Source organism: Balaenoptera physalus, assembly GCF_965194825.1.
Source record: "Balaenoptera physalus genome assembly, chromosome: 4".
Taxonomy (NCBI): domain Eukaryota; kingdom Metazoa; phylum Chordata; class Mammalia; order Artiodactyla; family Balaenopteridae; genus Balaenoptera; species Balaenoptera physalus.
The window spans coordinates 76,522,883-76,548,097 of record NC_138891.1 but is presented as its reverse complement, the minus strand read 5'-3'; the positions used below and the strand labels follow the sequence as shown (position 1 = coordinate 76,548,097).

At 45.8% G+C, this 25,215-nt stretch overlaps 1 protein-coding gene across 8 annotated transcripts in view; it reads left to right on the top strand.

Annotated features, from left to right (window-relative positions):
* Nucleotides 1-25,215, top strand: part of KALRN (kalirin RhoGEF kinase) — a gene marked incomplete at its 3' end in the record, with an annotated part of 654,541 nt that overhangs the window by 265,335 nt on the left and 363,991 nt on the right. For all 8 annotated transcript variants that reach the window (XM_082458482.1, XM_082458476.1, XM_082458483.1 and 5 more), the window contains 3 exons: nt 14,776-14,967; nt 16,869-17,000; nt 18,854-19,084. In XM_082458482.1, the coding sequence (XP_082314608.1) occupies nt 14,776-14,967; nt 16,869-17,000; nt 18,854-19,084 (555 nt within the window). The remainder of the gene's footprint in view (nt 1-14,775; nt 14,968-16,868; nt 17,001-18,853; nt 19,085-25,215) is intronic.

The following is a 25,215-nucleotide window of genomic DNA, read 5'->3' as shown; positions in this document are numbered from 1 at the left end:
TGGGTTCAGATTTCAGGATATTTCTACACACAGTGAACAATCTGGAAGTGAAATTAAGAAAACTATTCCATTTATAGTAGCATCAAAAAGCATAAAATACTTGGGAAAAATTTAACAAAACTGCAAAACTTGTACTCTGAAAACTATAAAACGTTGAAAGAAATTTAAGATCTAAATAAAGGGAAAACATCTCATACTCATGGAGTGAAAGACTTAAATATTGTTAAGATGGCCATGCTCCCCAAATTAATATACAGATTCAGCACATCTCTCTCAGAATCCTAGCTGGCTTCTTTGTAGAAGCTAACTAGTGGATTCTAAAATTTGTCTGGAATTGCAAGGGACCCAGAGTAGCCAAAATAATCTTTAAAAAGAACAAAGTTGGAGGACTCATATTTCCTGATCTCAAAATTTACCACAAAACCACAGTAATCAAGACAGTATGGTACTGGCATAAGTATAGACATAAAGATCAATGGAGTAGAATTGAGAGTCCATAAATAAAGTCATATGTCTGTGGTCAACTGATTTTTGACAAGTGTTCCATGACCATTCAATGTGGAAAGAATAGTCTTTTCAACAAATGGTGCTGGGACAACTGGATAGACACGTGCAAAAAATGAAGTTGGATCCTTACCTCATACTAAATAAAAAATAGATAAATTAGACTTCATCAAAATTAAGAACTTTTGTGATTCAAAAGTTACAATCAAGAAAGTAAAAAGGCAGCCCACAGAATGGGAGAAAATATTTGCAATTCATTTATCTGATAAGGGACTTGTATGTAGAATCTATAATACAGAATAAGAGAATAAAGAACTCTTCCAACACAGTAACAAAAAGACAAGTAACCCAATGGAAAAATGGACAAAGAATCTGAATAGTCATTTCTCCCAAGAAGATAAACAAATGGTCAATAAGTGTATGAAAAGATGCTTGAAAGTGCGTGAAAAGCTGTTAGTCATGAGGGAAATGCAGATCAAAACCACGATGAGATACCTTTTCACATCCTTTAGGATAGCTATAATCAAAAAGTCAGATAATAACAAATGTTGGTGAGGACCTTGAGAAATCAGAATCCTCATACAATGCTTGAGGGAGTGTAACATGGTGTGGCCATTTGGAATACAGTCTGGCAACTCCTCAGTTAAACATTGAGCTACCCTATGACCCAGAGATTCAACTGCTATGTATATACTCAAGAGAAATGACAACATATGTCCATACAAAAGTCCATACATTATACACAAATGTTTAAGGAAACATTAATAATAGCCAGAAGGTGGAAAAAACCCAATTGTCCATCGACTGATGAATGGATAAACAAAATGTGGTATATACATATAATAGAATATTATTTGGCATAAAAAGGAATGAAGTGCTGATACATGCCCTAACATGGATAAACTTTGAAAACATCTTACTAAGTGAAAGAATCCAGTCACCAAAGACCACATATTTATATGAGTCCATTTATATGAACAGTCTAGAATAGGCAAACCTATAGAAACAGAAAGTAGTAGGCTTGGGATGGATGGAGGATAAAAGGAACAGTAGTGAAAGGAAAGGGTACAGGGTTTCTTTTGACGATAAAAATGTTGTAAAATTGACTGTGATGTTGGTTGCACATATCTGTATACCAAATACTATTATACTAAAACCCACTGAGTTATATACACTGAGTTTAAATGGGTGAATTGTATGGTATGTGAATTATATCTCAATACAACTGTTAAGAAGAAGGAGGGGGAGGAGGAGGAAAGGAGGAAGAGGAGAAAAAGACAACTGGAGAGTGAATGTTTTGTAAATGGGTTCCCGCTACCTTTAAGATATAATCTTCTTAATGGTTGAAGGTAATGACCATGACAGAGCATGGGCACCAACCATGGTGGTGTTGGCAAAGCTGAGATAGGAGGCTCTGGGTGCACCACTCAGTACTCACTCATTGGTGTATTCAACAAACTTTTGATGTTGTGTTCTCTTTGCCCTTTGCTGGACACTAAGAACAGCAAGATTCACAAGACACAAAGCTGCCTTCAAGGAGCTTGCAGTTTAGCCATCCTTAAATTCATATGCCTAATGTGAGGAGAATTTGCCCACTAGGATATAAGCTCTTAAGGACAGAGCTTTGTTTCTTTCACACCCATATCTCCAGGGCCTGTAACAATGCCTGGCACCTAGTAGGTGTCTAATAAATGCTCATTGAATGAATAGGATATTAAGCATGCTACAGCATCTGTTACCAACCTGGAGCAGAGTTTGGCAGCGAGGATGCAGAACTGGCAAGGCATGGCCTTTACTTTTGAGGGAACCCTACAGGACATGACTTGAGCAGAAGCTGAACAGCCATGAAAAGAAGGTGAATGAGAGGAATAGTTTCCATCATGGGTGGGCCTGGGAACCAGGATGCTTACAGGGTTCCCAGGTGATGCACAGTAAAGTCCAGGAACCACTGGATGGTCTTTTAAGTTCCACCTGACCTCAAGCATCTTTGTTTCTGAGGTTCTAATGCTAAAGATGGAAGTAAAGCCATTAAAATGTGTCCTTCCCTGACAAGAATGAACGTGATCCAGTGTTTTCTGTTAGCACTGAGATTCCCAAAGGCAGGCCTTCTAAGGAAACCTGCGCTTGTAAAATGCTTCATGTATCACCAACCAGACCTATTCTTACTAATCGAGTTGAACAGGATGCAGTGTTTGTGTCTCCACAAACAGCCTTGTGGGTGGAATTTCCATTTTCTTCTAACTCAGTGGGAGGCTTAGATTTATTTTCTGATCTGCTCAGGATCCATTTATGATCCTTGCTCTTGGCACCATTGTCAGCATTAGAATTGTCCTAAGGAGAAAGGAGTATGCTTTGAACTAAGCCCAGTGAAGCTGGTGCACATGTCTAAGGCAGCAGCCCTTCATCCTGATGGCCCACTGGAGTCACCTCGGGAGCTTTGAAAAAACACCACATCTGGGCCCCACTGCCCTGGACTCTGATTTAACTGTGCTGGGATGTCTCCCAGGAAACCTGTACAAGGCGGAGAACCAGACTGAGAATCACTGAATCAGGTGGAGAAAATCAGCCAACTGACATTAGCCCTAGGGTCAAACTCTAAAGCTATTGGATAATTAACCTTTGGAGTTAGAGGACTTCCCTTCAAGGTCAGGAGTATCCAGGGAGAAAGAGTATCTGTCTTTACTCTCTGTTCCTTGCTCCCTACTCCAGCCTCTCCAGGTGCCCCATTTTCCTTTACCCACCAGATTCTAATCAGCCATGTTTTGGGGATTGGCCCCTATTCAAACCAGAAACAGAGGGAAGCTCCTTGGCAGAGGCAAAGCATCACTCTGTACCACTCAGTATCACCCTGCTGCGCGGTGCTGGCTCCCCTCACCTTGCTGCCCAGTCACGTGGCCTAGGTCCCTTCTGAAAGGCTTCTCTGAGCTGACCTGCAGGGCTTGGCTGACCACACAGATTTCTGACTCGTGGCTGGCACTGGCCTGGTTCAGCCTTCTCTCCTGATCATTCACCCCCTCCAGGGCACAGGTTTCCCTCCTCTTCCACCTCACTCCTGGTTCTCTGCCCAACACCCTTGGTACCTTTTCTCTAGCTTTAGTCCACTACTCTCGGGGGCCCTCTGTCAACATGTCCCTTGCCCTCAGGATATTTGCTGTGCCCCCCTGAGCCTTGTAGCTCAATTTACCCACACACTTTGACATATGCAGCCAGTGCCTGCTCTCTGCCAGGTCTGTAGCTGCCAAGGAGTTAATTTGTCTGAAATTCAGCCAAAGCTGACTCATGCCTCTTCTCTGAGGTCTCCTGGAGCCGAATGAAAGGCATGAAATGGTCTGTGAAACCTAGCACGTCAGATGAGATAATGTACACGAAAGGGCTTAAACTGTAAAGCACGACACAAATATGAAGTATTGATAATAATAAGCAGCAGCAACATTGCATATGCCTTTCTGGAGCATGGCTGATAGCCGACCAGGAGTACCAGACAAGGGACAGAGACGGATCAGGGACAGGCAAGACGTTTACGAATCAGAAGATTCAAGAACTGAGAGGTCAGGACTAGATAGGCAGATGAGAAGGGAGCAGTGCCAAAAAAAGAAAACAAAACAGAGGTCAGAGTTCGCAACTCAACCAGAGGCCTAGAAATGAGGAAGAACTAAAGGATTTCCATCAGCGAGTCCACTTGGTTCTGCCCTCAAAGTATATCCAGAATCTGGCCACTTGTTTCCACTTCCACAGCCATTACCTGCCTGGACTATTGTAGTAGCTCCTATCTGGTCTCCCTGCTTCCACCTTTGTTTCCTTACAGTCCATTCTTAACATAACAGGCCTAGCGATCCTGCCAAAAGTATGCCACTCCTGTGCTCAAAATGCTTTAATCCTTCTCAGGATAAAAGCTGAAGTCCCTTACCATGGCTTTTGAGGCTTTATGTTGTCTGGACCTCCATTACCCCTCCAATCTCATCCTCTACCACCTACTCATCTGCTCCAGTCACCCTGGGCTTCTTGCTGTTTCTTGAATGCTCCAAGGTCATTCCTGCCTCGTGGTCTTTGCCCCTGCTGTTTCCTTACCTGGAGCCTCTTCCTGGCTGTTCATTCTCTCACTTCATTCAGGGCTAAGCTCCAGTGTCACCCTCAGTTTCAGGGGTCAGCCTGTCCTGACTTCTCTATCTTAAGTAGCACTTCCCAGCCCCACCATGCTCTATCCTTTTCCCAGCTATATTTTGTATAGCACTGAAATAAGAAATATATAGTAGATATTACCTTATTGTCTGACTCTTCTAAAATGTAAGCTCCATGAGCATAGGAGTTTTGTCTGCTTGTTCCCTGCTTGCACAGTGCCTTGAATTACTGGATGAATGGTTGAATAAACAAATAGGATAGCAGATTTAAGACTCTGACAATAAATCACTATATTGAGTAAAGGGGCAAAGAATTGCCTTAATCCTGAGCTTTACTGTGGTTCTGTAGAGACAGGAACCTGTTCCTCAAGGTGACTGGCCTTGGATTTACAAGTAGAGATTATTCTTCCAAGGAGGGAGAGGACAAGAAAAGTCCACCTGCCAGGCTCCTGCCCATTCTGGAGCTGAGCTATTCTGGGAATTCCAAGGGCAAGTCAAGGACCCCAGTGGGGAGGCTTCAGAGAAGTAGAAATTTTTATTGAATTCCCTCTCCAGGAGCCCTGTTTTTCTGGGATATGAGTTTTTGAATCTTTGGGAGCAATTTCTCTTCATCATCTCCCTTGAGGGACATCTTTGGTTGGCTCAACTGCTTTCACATTTATGGCAAAGTAAAACAGCACAGTGGGAAAGAACATGGGCACTTGGTGCTAACCGTTGCTCTGTATTTCCTTCCTAGTTATGAGATCACAGGCAAATTATTTCAGTTTCTCAGAGCCTCACTACCTCGTCCATAAATGGAGGATAGTGTTGGTACCTTTGCCAAGGATGTTGTAAAGATGAAATGTGATCATGCATTTTAAGCACAACATTTGGCATGATGTTATGCTTGGCAAATTTTCAGCTCTTATCATTGTCAGGGTCAGGAGTGGTAGAAGAAATAGTTCTCCTTGTTCGGGGCAGCTCCTCATAGTTCCCATCTGTAGAGCGTCTCAAACTTTAATGTGCATACATATCACTTGGGACAATCTTGTTAAAATGCAGATTCTGGTCCAGAAGATCGGGAAAGAGCCTGAGATTCTGCATTTCTAACCAGTTCCCAGGTTGTGCTGATGCCAGGACCAAGCTCTGAATAGCTAAGAGAAATGCAGAAGAAAGGCCTGGGAAATAAAATACTGGTGAATGTGTTTCTGTGAAGTTTTATAGCCTTTCATTCCAACCTTAAAGGCAGCCTGAAATTACTACATCCTAACTCAGAAGAGCTACATTGTTTCCAGCCTCTTTCCCTGCTGGCCTCCCTGAATCTAATTCCAGCTGTACCCATCCCTCCCTACCATTTCAATCGTGCAATAATGCCTCATACAAAGACACTCACCCTTTTAAGGAAGTTTCACTCAGAGCTGAGAGAGGAGAGACAGAAGGTTTTCTCTTTTACTTAAATCTGCTCCTGGGTTTCCTTGGCCCTCGGACATATGGCCAGGCGTTTGTTTTCATGGCTGCTTAATGGTTTGTAAGGCAATTGCTGGAGGAAACACTGCTACAGCAAGCCAGGCGAGAGAGACAGAGGGTTTCACAAGCCAGTGTTATCTTTGCTGAGCACCAGGGCTGTTCCAGCTTCTTTCCTCTCTCTGCCCGACAGTGACAGATGGCTTCCACATGGTCTGACCTACTGTTTGGCCAGCCCTGACCAGATAGTCATCCATCAGCTGCCCTGTTTGTTTCCCTAGAGGGCACCCTGTGGTTTGAGAAGTTAGAGGTTTCATTTAGAGCTCACCGCATCTCATAGCTATTGTAGTAGAGTTTCAAGTGTGGACAGTTCTCATTCCAGATGTTCCTATCCCGGTGTCCATATGTTTCGAGGTGGGATCAGCAGGTTTACATGGTAATGTTCAACTAATTAATCATAAGCTGATACTTTAACAGCTTCAGGACCCAAAGTGGGTTTTGTACTAGCAAAGATGTAAGCGATCATATGGTACTATTAATCTGGAAAAAGGAGGTGAGGTTCAGCTTTTTCCATTGCTTTGGCACAATCTATTTCTTACTGATTCTGAATGTTACTCATGAAGCCTCTGAAAGCTGTATGGGAAAATCTCCAAATAATTCTCCTCATGGCTCTCTTTGAGTGTTACAAAACAAAAACTTAAATTAATATTATCCGCAGGGAATGAGAAAAAGGTAGTATAAGCAGAAGGGTCATGCAGACTAGGAATCAGGAGACCTGAGTCTAGTCCCAATTTGCCTCTCTTTTTGTGACTTTGAATACACCACATAGTTGATCAAACAGCTCTTTTAATCACCTATTAGGTGGATTCAAGCAAGAAATGTCTGGGTTTTATTATTTTTTTTCTAACTGTAAAATGAGATTATTATATGAACTTGGCTTCTAAAAACTTTAAATGAAGTGTGTTTGTATTCTCTTCCTTCTTAAAGCATAATTTGCTCACTAAAACTTGCCTATTTCACTTGTACATAAATTGTACTTTGCTTGTAAAAAAAATGCTTTACCAAAGTAAAAAGATACAGGGACATTTGAGTAGTTACAGCTTTCATGGATTGCAACCTGACCAAATCTATTAAAATTAAAGATACAGGGGGCTTCCCTGGTGGCGCAGTGGTTGCGAATCTGCCTGCCAATGCAGGGGACACGGGTTTGAGCCCTGGTCCAGAAGGATCCCACATGCTGCGGAGCAACTAAACCCGTACACCACAACTGCTGAGCCTGTGCTCTAGAGCCCGCAAGCCACAACTACTGAAGCCTGCAAGCCACAACTACTGAAGCCCTCATGCCTAGAGCCCCTGCTCTGCAACAAGAGAAGCCACCACAATGAGAAGCCCGTGCACCACAACGAAGAGTAGCCCCCGCTCGCCACGACTAGAGAAAGCCCGTGCGCAGCAGCAAAGACCCAATGCAGCCAAAAATAAACAAATAAATTAAAAAATAATAAATTAAAAAAATTAAAGATACATTAAAATAATTTTTAAAACTAAAAAATATTTTAAATACCAAATCTATTATTGAGTTGGCCAAAAAGTTCTTTCGGTTTTAAGTAAAAATAAAGACGTTTTTCATTTTCACCAAGAACTTTATTGAGCAATGTATTCATTAACCAACGAACTTTTTGGCCAACCCAATAAAAGTAAAAATACACTGCAACCCCTAGCATTATTTGTAGAGGGGAAAAAAACCCCAAAAGCAAAAACTAGAAACAACCTTTGTGTGTCAGTAAAGAGAATGAGTTTGATAAAAGTAGAAGGTTGAACATAAATTCTCCCTTAGCTCCATCACTCATAGACATTTGGTGTTTTCACTGGGGAGGGAAAGGGCTGGGGGATTAAATAATGTATATTTCCTCTGTATAGTTTTAAGAACATTTTCCCCCAATTACTGTGTGTGTGTGTGTGTGTGTGTGTGTGTGTGTATATATATATATGAAATCTCAAAATTATTTTTTAAAAAAGCTTCTCTATACACAAGAGAATTAAGATGAGAAAAAGACCCTAAAGAAAAGTCTCCCCTCAACCCCGCTGCCACTATGCATATTTAGTACAAAATAGCGTTCAGTAACCTTTGGGTGTGCTTCCCTGGTTTGCATAATATTTTTCTCAGCTGAGGCTATACTGTTTATGTATTTTATAGTTCACATTTTGATTTAACATTCGGTTTGCATTTGATCCAAATGATTTTGCTGAGTACCCTGGCCCTTGGCTGGTTATTTGCCTGGCCTCCCTGCCTGGAGTTTTGGATTTGGAGAGACAAGGTCTCCAGGGCTTGTCTAGAGGACTGAGCCCTTTTCAGGAAAGTGGCCCCTCTGTGGTAGTTGACCTCACCTTCTGTGATGATCTGACAGATCACAACTTCCGTTTTCATGAGGTTGATTTAAGAGCTGCAGCCCCGTTGAGCAGAATGGAATTGAGAACCCTGTGCCCAGGACTCATTCCTTGCAGATATGAGACAGCTCTTCAGTGACTCCCCTCTGCTGTGCTGGAGGTGAGGAGGAGAAACGTGCCCCCTGCACAACAAAGGGACAGGCCGCCACGCCTGGCCTGGGGAGGAGGGTTCAGCCACCTTGTGCAGTACGGCCAGTGATAAGGAGATGGATCTGTCCCCTTGTGTGAACATGGGACACTCCCACTTCTGGGTGCTCTGGGTGTGGCTCACACATGTCAAGGTAGTGGAGATACCTTAAGAAGGCTATCCCAAGAGACAGAGGCCTCTATTTTTCTGACTTAAGGTTGAAAGGGCATGGATCACAGACCTAGTCACTGGCTGATTCTGAACTCTCCAATCTTTCTGGCTCAAAGACAGACCTGTGGACAGTTCAGGGCCCTAGACTCTTGAACCCTAGGGGTAGGGCATCTGCCAACACAGGGGCTATAGTTTGCAGGGCAGTGGCCTGACAGGCAGCTAAGACAGCTTTGCCTGCTGTGGGGCTGGGCCCATGTGGCAGGCTCCTGTGCAAGGGAGTGTTCCAGGAAGAGTAGGGGACTTTGTGGCAAGCTTTCTGTGAAATACAGTGGGACTCTGGACTCTTATTGGAATATTTGTTTCTAGTTGGAATAGTTGATAGATCTTTCTTTTGTTTTACTTTTTACTAATATTTTGATTTGGTTTGCAATTAACTTGGAGAGTTAACACCAATGCGCTGGAATTGGATGTGGGAAAAGATATGACATTCTTTGAGTTATCAGTTATATGCCAGGCAACTGACTGGATGCTTTATGTTATCTCATGTAACCCACAGGAGGGAGTTTATGATTCAGGGTGGGGACCTACAACCACAGGAGTGTAAAATTCACTCCTTATTTTAGGAGTGAAGTGAATGGGATTAAAATAATACATGTACTCAGAAACGATCTGCTCTTACAATCAGCCCCTGACACAGACCCTAGGGTTACCAAAGTGATAGCTTGCATCAAATGATTATTTCTAGAAGAGCCAGTATCTCTTTCGGAGTATACCACATAAGAGACTACATTTAAAGAGAAAATTTAGCTGGGTTTTTAAGTGGAGAGTTATCATTATCTTGCAAGCAACTTTGCATATTTTTGTAGCCAGTCAGGGCAGCCAGGAGCCAGGTTCAAAGTGAGGGCCTTTGGCAGGGCTGAAAACTTTAATCAAGCTTCAGCTAGGTTTAAAAAAAAAAAAAAAAAAGATTCTGCCAAGTAGTTCTTTCAGCAGAATGACTTTGTTCCATCGATCTCAGTTAATCACAGCAGGAGATAAGACCTCAGGAGAAGGGTCTAGCCATCCATCCTGTGATCTCCACTTAATGGCTGCAGGAGTGAAATGAGAAAACAGAGAATTTTGTAGGCAACAAAAGTGGGGGCAGGATGTAAATATAGAGGGTTTTGAGTTAGGAAGATTCTGTTGGAATTTAGTTATTTTTCCTATTTGTGACCAAAATGATCGGAGGAGAGCCTTTGAGGGGAGATAGGGTGGGGTGGAGGATGCAGCAGACCAGGCTGCAGGTGCATTGCATTCTGCAGGGTAGATCGTATTTAAACCTTGGACAGTGCAATACTTTGAATAATGATAATAATAATAGCAGCACTGATATGGTGGGGGGGGGGTTAAATTCATAAAGCAGTTTTGAGGTAAGAGTTTAAGAAGATACTCACTAAGCTAGAATTATTAGTCATGTTGTTAATTTCTGGCCAGGGAAGCTGGTTAGTCTAGGCAGCTCGGCTCAGGGGAAGGGGCTGCAGAGAAGAGGGGGAGGGGAGCAGCTGGCCCTTGGTCACCCAGCTCGAGCTGTGGCCCTGGCACGACAGGGCAGAAAGCAGAGCTGGGCTGAGGGGCTGAGGCACGTGGACAGCCGAGGCCGGGCTACATGTCCCTCTGGGGTGGGCCGCACTGCTGTTCTTGGTCTCACCCCACGTAGGTGTCCCCTTGCCAGCCCTTTAGTGAACAGAGCAGTTTTTTTTAAAGCATAAACCAGATCACGTTCCTCTTCTGTTTAAAACAATCCCATTGCACGTGGACACTTGACAGCTTTGTTTCCCTTGTTGCTTCAGTATATGCCCCACCTCCTCCATAGAATGAGGTCTAGATTTAGTCAGTATTCCCCCAGGCACTGGAGATGAGACAGAAGAAGACTGTGACCGCCTAAGTTCTCTCTACGTTCAATCTGGGTGCCCTCCATGAACAGGGTACACCTGGAGGCCTGGTTATATGGCGCCAACACTGGACACTGCTTGCTCAGAAATGGAATGTCTGAGATCTTTAGTTCATCTTACAGGTGAGGAAGCTGAGGCACAGAGGAGGCAAGTGACATCTTAAGCGAGTGCCAGGGCTGGACCAGAACTCACCTCTGACTCCTGACCCAGCAACGTTGATGCCCTTGACTGATGGACAGCTCTGCAGCTGGAAGGGCATTGAAGGCTGGCAGGGAAGGACAGCAGAGCCCGGCAGGTGGGAGGGCGTAGAGGAGGCAGCTGGTAGAAAATGGAAAGGCCATGAAGAGTCAAAATATCCATTCCCACTGGCCATGTCCCCAGGACAAACAGGAGTCCCAGGTGCTCTTTAGCAGAGGCATAAACAGTGACACAAAAAACTACACAAAGGGATTGACCCAAGGCCATGACATGTCCTTTGTGCCTAACGACTAAGCACCCTGTTTATTTGGACTCTTAACCTTGCTCTGTCCTTTTAAGTCATGTGAGACCTTCTCCGCCATTCTTCTCTTGTCATTTGGTTTGTGACTCCAGTTTAGAATCTCTCTGCCTATTTGTCTCGGGTTCTAAGCTGGAGGGAGATAAAGAAGGTGATGATGAACTTGGGCCATGTGACTTGCCTGCAGTGTTTTGCTGTTCTTCAAAGGGGCTGCAGAGAAGAACAATGAGCAAACTCATGAGTCAACATTATACTTATCCCTCTTTTGTGAGGAATACTGCCTCTACTTCTTGTGTGAAGTGTAATCATTTGTTAGCTTTAGTAAGACATCTCTCTGCCCACTGATAAGGAAACAAAAAGGCATTTACTGTACTAGTCTCTAGAATGTGAAATGTAAGCTGTGGTCTTTTTTTGTTTGTTTGTTTTTAGCTTTCATTTATGATCACAGGCTTAAGGGTTGAAGGGGGCCTTGGAGGACTGCCAACCTCACCACCCCCTTCTGTGCAGGAAGCCCCTTCTCAACATCCTTGCCAGTCGTTCATATCCCTTCCCCCTGCATCCCCACTGAGAGTTGCCTCTACCTCTGTCGTAACACTTACTTCATTTTGCTTAAATTACAGTTATTTGAGGACTTTTTTTAAGTCTCAGCTGTGAGCCCCTGAGGGCAGGAATCCTGTCTCTTTCCTCTCTGTCTTTGATCTCCCACAGCCCCCAACACAGAGCCTGGCCCACTCTCCATAAATATGTGAGGGAGTGACAAGGTGTTAACAGCCTCCAGAGGCAGCCACAGTTCGACATCTCTAATAGCTAGAAAGTTCTTCCTAAAAGTGAGCAGAAACACACCTCCCCAACTTCCCTGTGGGGAGAGAATAGAAACAGGCAGTGATGACAGAGGTCCAGGCATCCATAAGATGCACACGGGAGACCCGGGGGGCAGGCCATGCCCTGCTCTTATTGCTGTTCTTGCTTCCCTTCTGGCCAAAGGATACGAAGGTCTTTCCCAGGACAGGAAAATACAACCACACTAGATAGAGTTGGAGAAATGTGTGTGGCGTGGGGAGGGTTTCCAGGATTCATATCCAGTTTGGAAGGGCAGCTTTATTAGATGCTGCCAGTGTCCCACTCATATCCCCTCAGTCCTCCCCGAGGGTCATCTGCAGACGGTTCCCATGCACAGCGACAGCTTCCTGTGTTTCTTTGCCCGTGGTCGGTCACTCTCTGACCTGGGGAGTATGCTTGGCCTGTGTGTAGGTCAGCCTGGATATGCCAGGGAGTAACTCCAGGAGAGACCTTCAACCATGAGTGATGGGACTTGTGAGTAAATACCCCAGATCCCTCATCTCCCAGTGGGACGCTCAGAAGTGTGTTCTACACAGTGTCTCAAAGGTTTCAGGAGAGATGCCCCCCAAATGCTCACAAGAGTAACCCACTAGGGCTTCCCTGGCGGCGCAGTGGTTGAGAATCTGCCTGCCAATGCAAGGGACACGGGTTCGAGCCCTGGTTTGGGAAGATCCCACATGCCGCGGAGCGATTAGGCCCGTGAGCCACAATTGCGGAGCCTGCCCGTCTGGAGCCTGTGCTTCGCAACAAGAGAGGCCGCGATAGTGAGAGGCCCGCGCACCGCGATGAAGAGTGGCCCCCGCTTGCCGCAACTAGAGAAAGCCCTCGCACAGAAACGAAGACCCAACACAGCCATAAATAAATAAATAAATAAATAAATAATTAAAAAAAAAAGAGAAACCCACTAATGGACACATCCTTTCTTTATTTGCCTCCCTTCCCTTTTTGACTTGCCTACTCCCTCACTGTGCTTTCTGGGATCACACCAAATAAACAGTCTGCCCCAAATCCTTGTTTCAAGGTCTGCTTTGGTTGGAACCCAAGCAGGAAATTTGGTGGAAATCCTAATGTTAGTCCCTTAAAAGACAGAACTATTAAAATTAGTATATGTCTTTTTTCCCCCCGTTTCTTTCCTTCTATTTCTAATTCAGAGTTGGTTTTTCTGTCAGTTCTATAAATAGAGTTTAATTTTAAGAAGAATCCGTGTCCTAACTCAGAAAACAGGACTGATAATGATTCCTAAGTCTTTGAAGGATAGTTATTTCAAATAATAAGAGTTAGTAATATTCTAATTCTATTAAGGAAACGTACTAGTCAGAAAGGTCTCAGGCCAGACTAAAGAAAAAGGTTACGCATGGGGATCATTAGACATCAGGATGGATTTGTGTTCAAGTGCTTCACTTAACCTCTTAAACTTCCACAGAGACCTTTTAAATGAAGAGAGAACTTATCAACCTGGCTCAGGTTTGGGATGGTGTGCTTGAGGTCAGGACAGCGAACATGAATGCGGACCATGAGGGAAGAGGGAAAGGAAAATAAAGAACCTTCATTAAACTTACCCATTATTAATGAACTACCGCTGAGCTAATAGAGCCAAGAGAAAATGCCGTTGCTGAAGAATATTTCTTATCATATCAGAAAATTCATAACAAAGAACAAAGGTGTGCAAGCAACCTGCCACCCTAGTCCTCCTTCAGACAGACATTGTGTGAGTCAGAAAAACTCCCTGTAGGTGCCACAATATTACTTGATTGTTTTGACACCTCAGACAATTAATAAGAGGTAGCAGTTAAAAATAATCATGCTCACTACTGTCTTTGTTTGTGCATTTTGTTGTTTTTTTTTTTGTCTTCTTTCTTCCTGTAGAGTTTTCTGCTGACCTAGTAAGGAATGACACACATGGTCATGAATTTTTAATTGGCAATCAAAGATGGGAATGAATGTAAACAAAACACAGGGTGAGAGGAGTCAGCAGGGCCAGGAGAGCCCCACAGGTGCCTTTTTGGGGTCAAGTGGGGAGATGTTCCTAAGTCACGTAGGGATAAGAAAGGGTTCCACAGATCTTATTTTTAGCATGGATATTGTGGCTTCATATGCTCTCTTTATGTATTTATTCACCTGCTCTCTTGGTGGGGGTAGGAACGGGGCAGCAAAGTCTTCACTTGGTGGTAGGAAGATGTGTGGTCATCCTGTGACGTATGTCCTTTGCCCTCTTTGATGAGCACTGCTGCCCTGTTGTAGTTGGCAGTAATGCCCTGGGTACAGCTCTCTCCTGAGTTGAGAGAGGTGCCTTTGCCTCCTCCGGCTTTTGCCCTGGTCTGAGCCGTTGCTTCCGGAGAGAAACTCTTGGAAGTACCATGCTGTCCCCATGGCATGACCTCATAAGACGACTGTGAGGATTATTAAGGTAGTCCATGTAAAGTGACTGCATTCATGGGCATTAATAGTTGGCACAAAAACTGTGTTGGTCCTCAAAATGAAAGGGCTCAGTTACTGTACCTGCCATCTGCTGAAATTTCATAATATAAACAAAGACCTCCTTTGGGCTCAAAATGGATATGTTAATGTGGCCGATACTAGCCTCTCTCAAACTTTTTGTTTTGGGTAGCCTCCTTCCCCACATATTCCGCCACCCCAGGGTGCTCTGTGGGTGCCTTTTCAGCCTGCCCCACTAAGCACCCGCTCTCCCTTGCTTCCCAGAACGCCTATGTCAACATCAACCGCATCATGTCCGTGGCTTCCCGCCTCTCAGAGGCTGGCCACTACGCTTCGCAGCAAATCAAGCAGATCTCCACGCAGCTAGACCAGGAGTGGAAGAGCTTTGCGGCCGCTCTGGATGAGCGCAGCACCATCCTCGCCATGTCCGCTGTGTTCCATCAGAAGGCTGAGCAGGTAAGGCCAAGGGAGCTGCTGTGGCCGCTGGTGGTGGGAAGCGGAGGGGCAGGGGCAGGGCAGGGCAGGGCAGGCTGGGAGGACATACACTGAGGTGTAGAGAGCCCCTCCTCTCTTTTTGAAACACCAAAGACCATGCTGAGTAGTTTTGACAATAACCCATGTTCTACCACTGTCATGGCCCCTGTGTACCCAGAGAGACATTGGTAACTCTTGGAGGCTTGGCTTAACATTCAAACAGGAAGAAACCCAGAGCTAACTATTCTGCTTAGTAGTTTTATTGTTGGACGTGTGTGTGTGTGTGTGTGTGTGTGTGTGTGTGTGTGTGTTGACTGCTTAGTTTGCATTCCATAAGCATAGACCAAAGGGGTGAAACTAAACTGATCATTGAGTGCTGAGAACAGGGGGAAACTAATTTTACATGAAGCATTTGCTGTGAATAATAATAATGTAATAATAATACAGTGGACAGAAATAATAATTACTTGTTGCCATTTACTTACTGGCATTGGCCAGTGACATTACTAACCCATTTTACAGAGAGGAGCAGGGAAGCTCAGAGAGATTAAGTAACCTGCCTAAGATCCAGTGGCGTGTAGGAGCTGACTCTAAGCAGCTTAGGGAGAGCCAATGGTTAAATTTTCAGGAATTGTATGAGCTGGTTGTTAAACATAGCCATTACTTTAAACTGTATAAATTTAAATTAAATATATCAAATTAAAAGCAAAGGTAATAAATACTCAAAACTCATCATTTTCAATTATTTTACTAGATTTTATTATTTTCTATGTTCTTGAGATTATTTCTATCTATGTTATATACACACTCACTCTCTCTCTCTCCCTCTCTCTCTCTCTCTCTCTCTCTCTCTCTCTCACACACACACACACACACACACACACACACACACACACACACCCAAACAATGGATTCAAGGCTATTTTTTCAGTGTGTTTATTTAGGCAGCTCTTTATTGTCCTCAGATGGGCTGTTCTAGGCAATGAGATAAAAAGGTATTTAGGCAATTAATTTAAATGGAGCTGTGCACCCAGGCAAGAAGAATCACAGACAGAACCACTCCAGACTGTTGGGTGAAGAATTATTTGCATTTTAGAGGTATATTTTCCACCCAATAAATCTGAGTGATTTCAGTTAGCTCACCCTTTGTGCATGGAGACCCATAGTCTCCCACAGTTGTTAATTTTAATTTTTAAATAATTTGATGTCTGTCAAGATCTGTATCTATATATCACATCCCAGGAGCCACTTTAGACACAGTACAGTCTGTCCCGCTGAGCTGCCCTCCCCTCTCCCACCCCTTGGGGTTCTGACAGGGATCTTTTTGAGTGTTAGCAGGGATCTTTTTGAGTGTTAATCTCCATCCCCTGTGGGAATGGTCTCTGCAGGTTCCCTGGGGTGCCTGATGGGCCTGAATGAGGCATTCTTTGCTACTCTTCACAGCTCAATGTCCACACTATAAAGCACATGTGTGGAAACATCCCATTTCATTATATGTTGCCTCTCACTTGTACCTGTGAGTGTGCACAGGACAAGAAGCTCTCACATACACATGTCACGTAGTGAGCTGTTTGCACACCTGTATTTTACCATCATTGTGTGGATGTAACCTGTTGAACATGAAGACACCTCCCACCCCTAGCAGTTTCATAATAGTCATCTTTCTTTGTGGAAACCATACTTCCTAAACAGGTACTGGGTCTGACTTCTTACCTGGGGTTGGTGTTTGTAAAATTAAAGAAAAAACTCCACTGTCTGCAGTGGTCTCTGAAGGCTTCCAGAGTTCCTGATGCTTCTTCCCAAGGTATCTGACTGTCTGTACATAATCGCCCATTGCCCAACCCCAGTGCCTCCACACTGACCCAGCCGGCATCTCCTTCCAGTTCCTGTCGGGAGTGGACGCCTGGTGCAAGATGTGCAGCGAAGGTGGCCTGCCGTCTGAGATGCAGGACCTGGAGCTGGCGATCCACCACCACCAGTCCTTGTATGAGCAGGTGACCCAGGCCTACACAGAGGTGAGAACCCAGCGGACACCCAGGGGTCCTGGCTGTGTATAGGGGTATGGGGGTGTGGCAAGAGTACTGGCCTGTGTGCTGTGAAATAGCCTGAGTTGGACTAAGAAGAAGAGAGGCCATTTTTCTCCCTCTGGAGACATCTATAAGATCCTTGATCTGTTAATGATGATGTCAAAATGCAGCCATTGGCAGGAACCGCCTTAGTGCGCATGCATGTACACACACACATACACACACACACACCCCGTACCTCACCCTATGTGTGAACACACACACACACACCCTACCTCACCCTATGTGTGAACACACACACACACACATACACACACACACCCCCTACCTCACCCTATGTGTGAAGCCCAGACTGTCTCTGCTGTGGAAGGGCTATAGGAAAGCAAGGCCGTGCCCCTCTGGAGCTGCTTTCTGTCTGGTGCACGCGCATGCACACACTAGCCCTGCCGCCCCTTTTATGAAGCAGCTCATCAAAAAATACTAATTTTCTCACTGGAAGGTCCAGAGCACAACCCACCACGGGGTGGAGATGGGTGTTTACAGGAGTGGGAAGTTGCTGTGGAAGTGAAGGACAAACTAAAAGGCTCTTCTGCTGAAAAATCAAAGGCTGGGAGCATGGTACAAGTTAAGAAGGGGAAAAAACTTCCTTCTTAACTTGTACCAAGCACACCTCCTTTCACACCTTGCTGGAAGGAAAAGGCCGTTTCAACTCCAAACCAACTTTGACTTCCTTGTTAACCAGATTAATTTGGGGTCTTAAAATTCCTATCAATACCCTAGTCACCATGGTTTTAAATTAGAAAGGCACATGCTCGCTGGATAATCTGCCAAGCCCTGGAGAGCCACAGGTGTCAATCAGATGATGCCACTTTCCAGAAATATTGCCAGGAATCCAGTGAGGAATGGCAGGGACTGTCACCCCCACTGGTTTCAGCACTGAGGGTGAGTGTTGGGGAACCCAGGAGCATGGACGTTGTGTCCACAATCTAAGGGTCCCTCCCTTATTCTGCGTGTTCTGGAAAGACAGGGATGTTACCACTTTCAGGAGAAGAAAAAAGGAGGTTGTATTGAAGGAGAGCAAAAGAAGGGTAAGTATAAAAGAAAGAAAATGACAAGGAAGTAAAGGAGAGAAAAACGATGACGATGATGATAAAGGTAGAATTGGTAGCCCATACCTGCCGGGCCCTCTTCTAAGTGCCCTGCATGCGTTAACTCATTTAATCTTTACCACAATTCTATGGGGTATGTACCATTTCTATTCCTACTTCACAAACGAGGAAACTGAGGCCCAAAGGGGTTAAGTGTCAATAACTTGCCTCTGGTCACACACCTAGAAGTTTAGAGCTACGTAGAGGAAGGTGAGGACGGAAGAGGGAAGAGGGAGAGAAGTTTATGGTGTCAACTTATATTCAGCTTTTTTTCTGAAACCAAGATCTGCTGCCTGACCTAGTCTGTGAGTCAGTCAAAATATTTATCAAGTAAATACTTATCAAGTACCAAGTGTCAGGCACTCTTCCAGGCGTGGGGCGAGATAAACAAGGCAGAGTCCCTGCCCTCAGGAAGCTGAAATGCAAGGGGGAGGGAGACAGTGACTCGGGGTCTCGCAGACAACTGGCTGCAGCCCCAGCACCTCCTCTCCCTCAGGATTCCGGGGTGCTTGGCCCTCCCCGGGCTGCAGGCTGGGCACTGTGGCAGCTCTGGTGGCACACTCCTTGGTTGTCATGGGTGTCGGTAGGACTGAGATTCTCAGTCCTCATCAGGGATGCCAGCAGGCTTGCCTTGCCTCCCTGCGCCCCTCCTGCCCCTCTACTCCCTAGACTTGACCTCTTTGCCTCTTACAGGTCAGCCAGGATGGCAAAGCGCTGCTGGATGTGCTGCAGCGTCCCCTGAGTCCTGGGAACTCCGAGTCCCTCACTGCCACAGCCAACTACTCCAAGGCAGTGCACCAGGTGCTGGACGTGGTGCATGAGGTGCTGCACCACCAGCGGCGGCTCGAGAGCATCTGGCAGCACCGCAAGGTGCGGCTCCACCAGCGGCTGCAGCTCTGCGTCTTCCAGCAGGACGTCCAGCAGGTAACAGACTGCTTCCCTGAGCCTGGCATCTGTCTCAGGCAGGCAGGCAGGCAGGTGGCACAAGTCCCTGACCTAGGTGATCAGGCCTGGGAACGCCTGATTTATGGAGGGAGGAGGGCAGTTCAGCCCCCAGCTGCACCCCTCCACACCATCCGGACTTGTTAATTGATGCTTCTCACTTAAGCAGCTTTACAGACGGGCCTTCTCACCCTCTGGTGTTGGGAAGGGAGGCTCAGTCTGAGAGACAGCAATTCCTTGCAGTCATGACATTGTTTTTTTTGGGGGAAGCTTGACCGTCCCTCAGGCATGAGCTCTCTGACAGCGCCGGGTCCTAGGGGGTCATCTGAGCGCTGGCGGAGCTGAACCCACAGTGTGCCCACTTCTCAATCAGGGATGCAGGTGGCCTGCTAGCGTTGGGGTGCGGTGGGGTACAGGGCCTTCAGGGGATTCTTTGGCAAGCTTGGATTTGGGAAACCAGATTTAAAACAAGGGCTGTTGATAATTGTATGTTCTGTGATTAGAGGTTACTCCTGGCTTAATCTGTTTTTTGCGTTATTGTAAGAGTCATAGCATTTTTCTTTACTACAAATAATAAAGAAATGGTTGTTTCTAACTATAAAAGGACAGCCTTGCCACAAATGCCCTTTTGGATGAAATGACATATTCTTTTTTCCTCATACTTCTCTGTCTGTCTCTTTGGGGACCCCTGGGACCTTTTTTTTTTTTTAATTTTTATTTATTTATTTATTTTTGGCTGTGTTGGGTCTTCGTTTCTGTGCGAGGGCTTTCTCTAGTTGCGGCAAGCGGGGGCCACTCTTCATCGCGGTGCGCGGGCCTCTCACTATCGCGGCCTCTCTTGTTGCGGAGCACAGGCTCCAGACGCGCAGGCTCAGTAGTTGTGGCTCACGGGCCTAGTTGCTCCGCGGCATGTGGGATCTTCCCAGACCAGGGCTCGAACCCGTGTGCCCTGAATTGGCAGGCAGATTCTCAACCACTGTGCCACCAGCAAAGCCCCCTGGGAGCTTTTTTTGAGGACTGATAGCTGGGGGAGGGGGAGCTTGTCAGGAGCTGGAGATGGAAGTTAAGGTTTAGCATCATCTCCCTGCTGGTTCGCTGTGAGAGGCAGGGGTGAGAGCGCTGGTGTTCTCAGACTTTTCTGTGGCCACCTCATAATTTCAAGATTATACATATAACATTTCACTCTCCTTCCACACCTCCTGTAGTATTGACCAGGTGTAATCGAAAAGTGTGTCAAAATATACATGGAAAATTGAGAGCCAACTGGACATGTCTTTGGAGTGTTGGTTCCCCTCACAGCTGTTGTTGGGGGGCCCTTGTACTGGGTATCCTGTGATGGTGACAGGTTGGAAGGAGAGCGGGGCATCCTATCAGGGGTCGTGACGCCCTCTGGGTGTGGGGTCACCACCGTGCAGTCAGTCCCAGAAGTAGACAGGCCTTCAGGAGTGTCCCCCATTCTTGGGCTGCCCTAACTCCTTTGTAGCCCCTGTCCCCCGGCTGGGGCAGTGATGAGTCATCAGAGGCAACACTTCAGCCTCAGGAGAGATGGGCACTGCTTATGTGCTGGCCCCAGCTCTGAAACCCTTGTGGGGCTTGCTGGGGATGGAGAAGCAAATGCATCAGTTGTCTGCTCCTGCCATCTGGAATTGTTCAGATCAACGTATCATCTCTGAGCACAGGAGAGCACAGGCTTGGTCTGTGATTGGGACAGGGTTAGGTGTCAGCCTCCAGAGGCACACAGAAGGTGCTACCACTTCAGTGAACTTTGAGTGACTTTTGGAGATTTCTGGGCCATGGATTGTGCAGCTTCCTTGGTGTGCTCTTTGTCTCCCTGCTGTTTTCATGACGGTTCTAGTAGGATGGGCGCTGGAGAGGGGCAGAGGTGCTGCGAGGAGGGTGGGTGAAAGGCTTCCCCAGCAGGAGGGCGGCATCCAGACTTGGACTCTCTGGGAACAGCTGTTATCAGACTTTTCTGTGGCCATCGTGACATCTACACTAAAGCTGGCGAAAAGTATAATAAAACTACACCGGTGGCTGTTCTACATCATGCTCTAAAAATGAGAGCATTTCTGGAATGGAGGCCCTATCAATTCATCTCTACAAGATGAATCACATTGTTGGCATTCAACAAAAGCAAGTAGAAGATTATGAGGTGGATGTAAAGGAGTTTGGATTTTCCACGAGGACTGAATTCCCCAGGATGACTGATTCCATTGTTCTTTTCGGGACATGTGAATGTGACTTCTGGGGACGTGACATCATTCACCTATTGTCCAGCTAACTCTCGCTCACCAAATATCTGACACTGGGACAGATGCACGAAGAAAAATGTGAAAACCAAGGGCTACGAAACCTGGTGTGGGTTTCAAATGCTTCCTGACACCCAAGCGAGCATTGATGCCTGACTGGTGTCTGAGTTGGCACTTCAGAGAGCGCTGAATATAACGCACTCCGTGGTTCCAGTGATGGGCTCGGACTCTGGTCTCCCGACTCCCAGCCATACAGGAGCCTGCCCTAGTTTTCAGAATCAGACTGGACAAGCAGTTTCCCTGCTCTGTGCTCCCACGATTTTATTTAATAATACACAAACACACGCAAACAATAATGTTAACTCAAAGGTCAAAGTGCTATTGGAATTTTATAAATTTATCATCTTCTATTTTGCATGCTTCCTCTCTTCTTTTCCAGTATCTCCTTGAGAGTAGAAGCCATGGCTGCTGCTTCTCTGTGCCCTTTACAGCTCTTAGCTGTCTGGCATGAAGCTGGGGTTCTCTTTATATTTGCTGACTTGAGTTGAAATCATTATTGGAGGCCCCCTGTTTCTGCTTCTGTGAATTGAACACCATCTAACCCTCCCTCCCAACCCATCCAGTAGTTGCCAGTGAGTAGCTGCAGTCTGTTTGCAGGAATTGTGATGTGAAAGTCTGAAGGTCCCAGGTATTTCCTTAGTGCTGCAAAGTATCCTGGTACTCATCAGCTATTCAGCAAGCATGGGTCTGGGCAGTGGGCCCAGCACTGCACTAGGTTCTGGCAAGATGCCTGGTTAGGTAGAAAGGCAACAAGACATACACACTTGAAAATAGAAAGGTCCGTGCTACCCAAGCACGCCAGGCAGTGTGCAGGGCAATAGAGTGTTGATGGGACACTTACAGGCAGAGGTGTGAAAAGTCAGAGTTGGTGTCTTGAAGGAGGAGAGAGTTGATTGAACCATATAGTCTGGATCCAAGACTCTTGAGCACATTTGGCGTCTAGAGATGTTTACTCTGCAGCCTAAATGGGAAGCTTGTGAGCGAGCATCGGCGGCTAGGGTGATACAGCATTACGGATAAGAGCGTGGACTCTGGAGCCAGATGGCCTGAGTTTAAATCCTGCTCTGACAAGTCTTAGCCATGGGACCTTGGGCAAGTGGCTTCACTGCTGGTGCTTCAGTTTCCTCACCCCTAAAATAGGAACCATCACATACCTATCTCATTGGACTGAAGGAGGTGCAAGCACAGCACCTGCCTAGCATGTAGCAGATCCTCCAGCAGTATTGTCTCGGTTTAGTCACATCCTCTTTGAGTGGTACTCGGGTGTCTCCTGAGTCTGATGAGTTCCGTTTCATTCAGTGATAAAAATCTCAGAATTGCCGGGGACCTGGAAGAGCATTCAGTCTCATCTACTATAGGGTCAAGAAAATTGAGGCCCAGAGATGTAAAGCAACTTGGCCATAACCACACAGCTAGCTAATGGTAGTGCCAGGACCAGAAGCTAAGTCTTCTGGCTCCCAGTCCCAGTGTCCTACAGAAAAACCACACAAGAGAGGAGCCAGGCAGACGGCGATGGAGAACAGAAGAGAGACAGGAGGCACACACACATACTAACATAGAGAGGGGAAAGACAGACCACATACACACACCCTGAAACAGGGAGAGAGGAGGAGAGACAGAGACAGACAGTGGAGGATGGGAAAGAAAGGGAGAGAGATTCAAAGACAGAGAGCAGAGAAACAGACATACCTGGGCTGGGAAGAGAAAGAGAAAGAGGAAGGTGGGGGGAGAGACAGAAGAGAAAGAAAGAGACAGGGCCTCCTGCTAGTGGAGAGACGAGGGAGAGCCAGCCGGCCTCTCCCCACCCGACTCCTTGTCCCATTGCCATTTCTGGGGGTGGTCTTTTCCCAAATAGGAATACCTTGCCCAAAGCAGAGTAAAGCAGAGAGGTTGAAACCAAAGATAGACACCAGTGAATAAGAGATTCCATTTAAATATCTGCAGCCAGAATTGGCCTGACACATCATCCCTGTGCTAGCTCTCCCTTGGTTCCCAGAAAGTGTCCTCTTAACATTCTCTTCCCCTCTGGGCTTTGAGGCAATGGAAGTAAGTCTCTAAGGATCAAACTGGAACTTGGGTCCATTAAGCTGCAGAAAGGCATAGATGGAGTGCATCTACCATAGTATTGCTAGTGGAATAATTTTCAGTCCTGTTGTTTTTCCAGTTTAGAGTGGAACAGTACTAAGCAACAGCCATAAGAGCGCTCTATGACAGCATCAGCTGACCTCCACCTTCCGTCTGTTCTTCTCTCCTAACCCTGTGGCTTCCCACAAGAATAAAGGACTCCTTTCAAGCCCAGATAGACCTGACTTTGTTGAGAAGAACGAGGAGTAGCTAGTCTTGATCTTTCTAGTAGATGCAAACTCCATTCCATTTTTTAATAGCCAGAACAACTGTTGTGAGTATCTGTGCAGGCCATCTGTTCTGCCTCCCTTTCTTCTTCTCCCTCCGTGTGGTGCAAGAATAAATTGGTAAAGTGTTTTGGAACACCTGTGTGCAAGGCCCTGTACTAGGAGTTGGAGGTCTCTGGCTCAAGAGAAGACATACATACCTGAGGATGTATGAGTGGCACGTGGCTATCTGGGTTCAGGGCCAAAGAAGCAAGACAACAGTGGGCTGGTGGAGTCAGAGCAGAGAAAGTTCCCTGTGGGTGGAATGGCATTTGCACTGGTGCTTGGAGCTCAGGCAGAGGAGCCGGGGATGGTATTCCTGGGGAAGGCCAGGGAGTGGAGAGCTAAGTTATAGCCAGGGGACAGGAAGAGGAAATCTAACTGAGTGCCTACTCTTGGCAGCGATAGAGGGAGGTCAGGCTGGAAGGGTTAGGAGTGGTCTTGGTGGGGTGGGTGGGACATTACCCATTTGAGGCTCCAGTGCCTTCCCTTAAAAGCAATGTGTTTTGCTTTTAAGCAGTCCAAAGGTGAGCGAGGGAGGGGCAGTGATGTCAGAATTTTCTGGCTCAGTGATTTTCCATTCTGAATGAGTGTATTAATATTAAAGTCCATAGTTCTTGTACTATGAATGAATCTCACCTGTTTCTATCAGGTTTTTCTGGAGCCTCCCGTGGAAAATTATAGCTTTTACTGTGTCAGCTCTTGCTTGCCAAAGAACATGTAAAAAGGATTTGAGAGTAATTTTTTAAAACTCCAGATATTCAGTCTTTTACTAGCTGTAGTGACTAAAGCCCCTTAATCATACTAAACCAGTTTGGGCATTGTATAATCCAATTAACAGCTTTGCATAATAAAAGGTGAGCCCTTTGGGTTACAGACAGCATGCTTAGTTAGAAAAAAGTGACTGGAATGATGATAGGTCTAGAAAAGAACTCTTCTTATAAGAAGGAAGGATTAAAGCATCTAAGAAGGAAAATGCTCACTCAGGGCCTAGTCCCAGATAGATGAGGGAACATACACAAGGGGGAGCCATCATCAAAAATCTGAAATGCTGACTAGTTAGTTACTTGGTGGGTATGTTGGGGAGGAGATTCAAACATCAGAGGGATGGTTGGATTCCAACCCTGAGATTTGGTTCCTGGGATTAAATGTGTCTATAAAAGTTTTATTGTTCATAGCTCAGGATTCATCATCTTTATGAGCAATTGAGCATCTAATCACTTCACTTATCTTAATTAATCTTCCAACACTGTGAAGCAGGTGATACTTTGGTCCTCATCTTATCAATACTAATGAGGAAATTGAGGCTTAGAAAGGTTAAGTAAACTTACACAAGGTCACACAGCTAGTGGCAGAGGAAGGCTATAAACCCAAGTCCACTGAATCTCTAGGTCCATGCTCTTAGCCTCTCTGC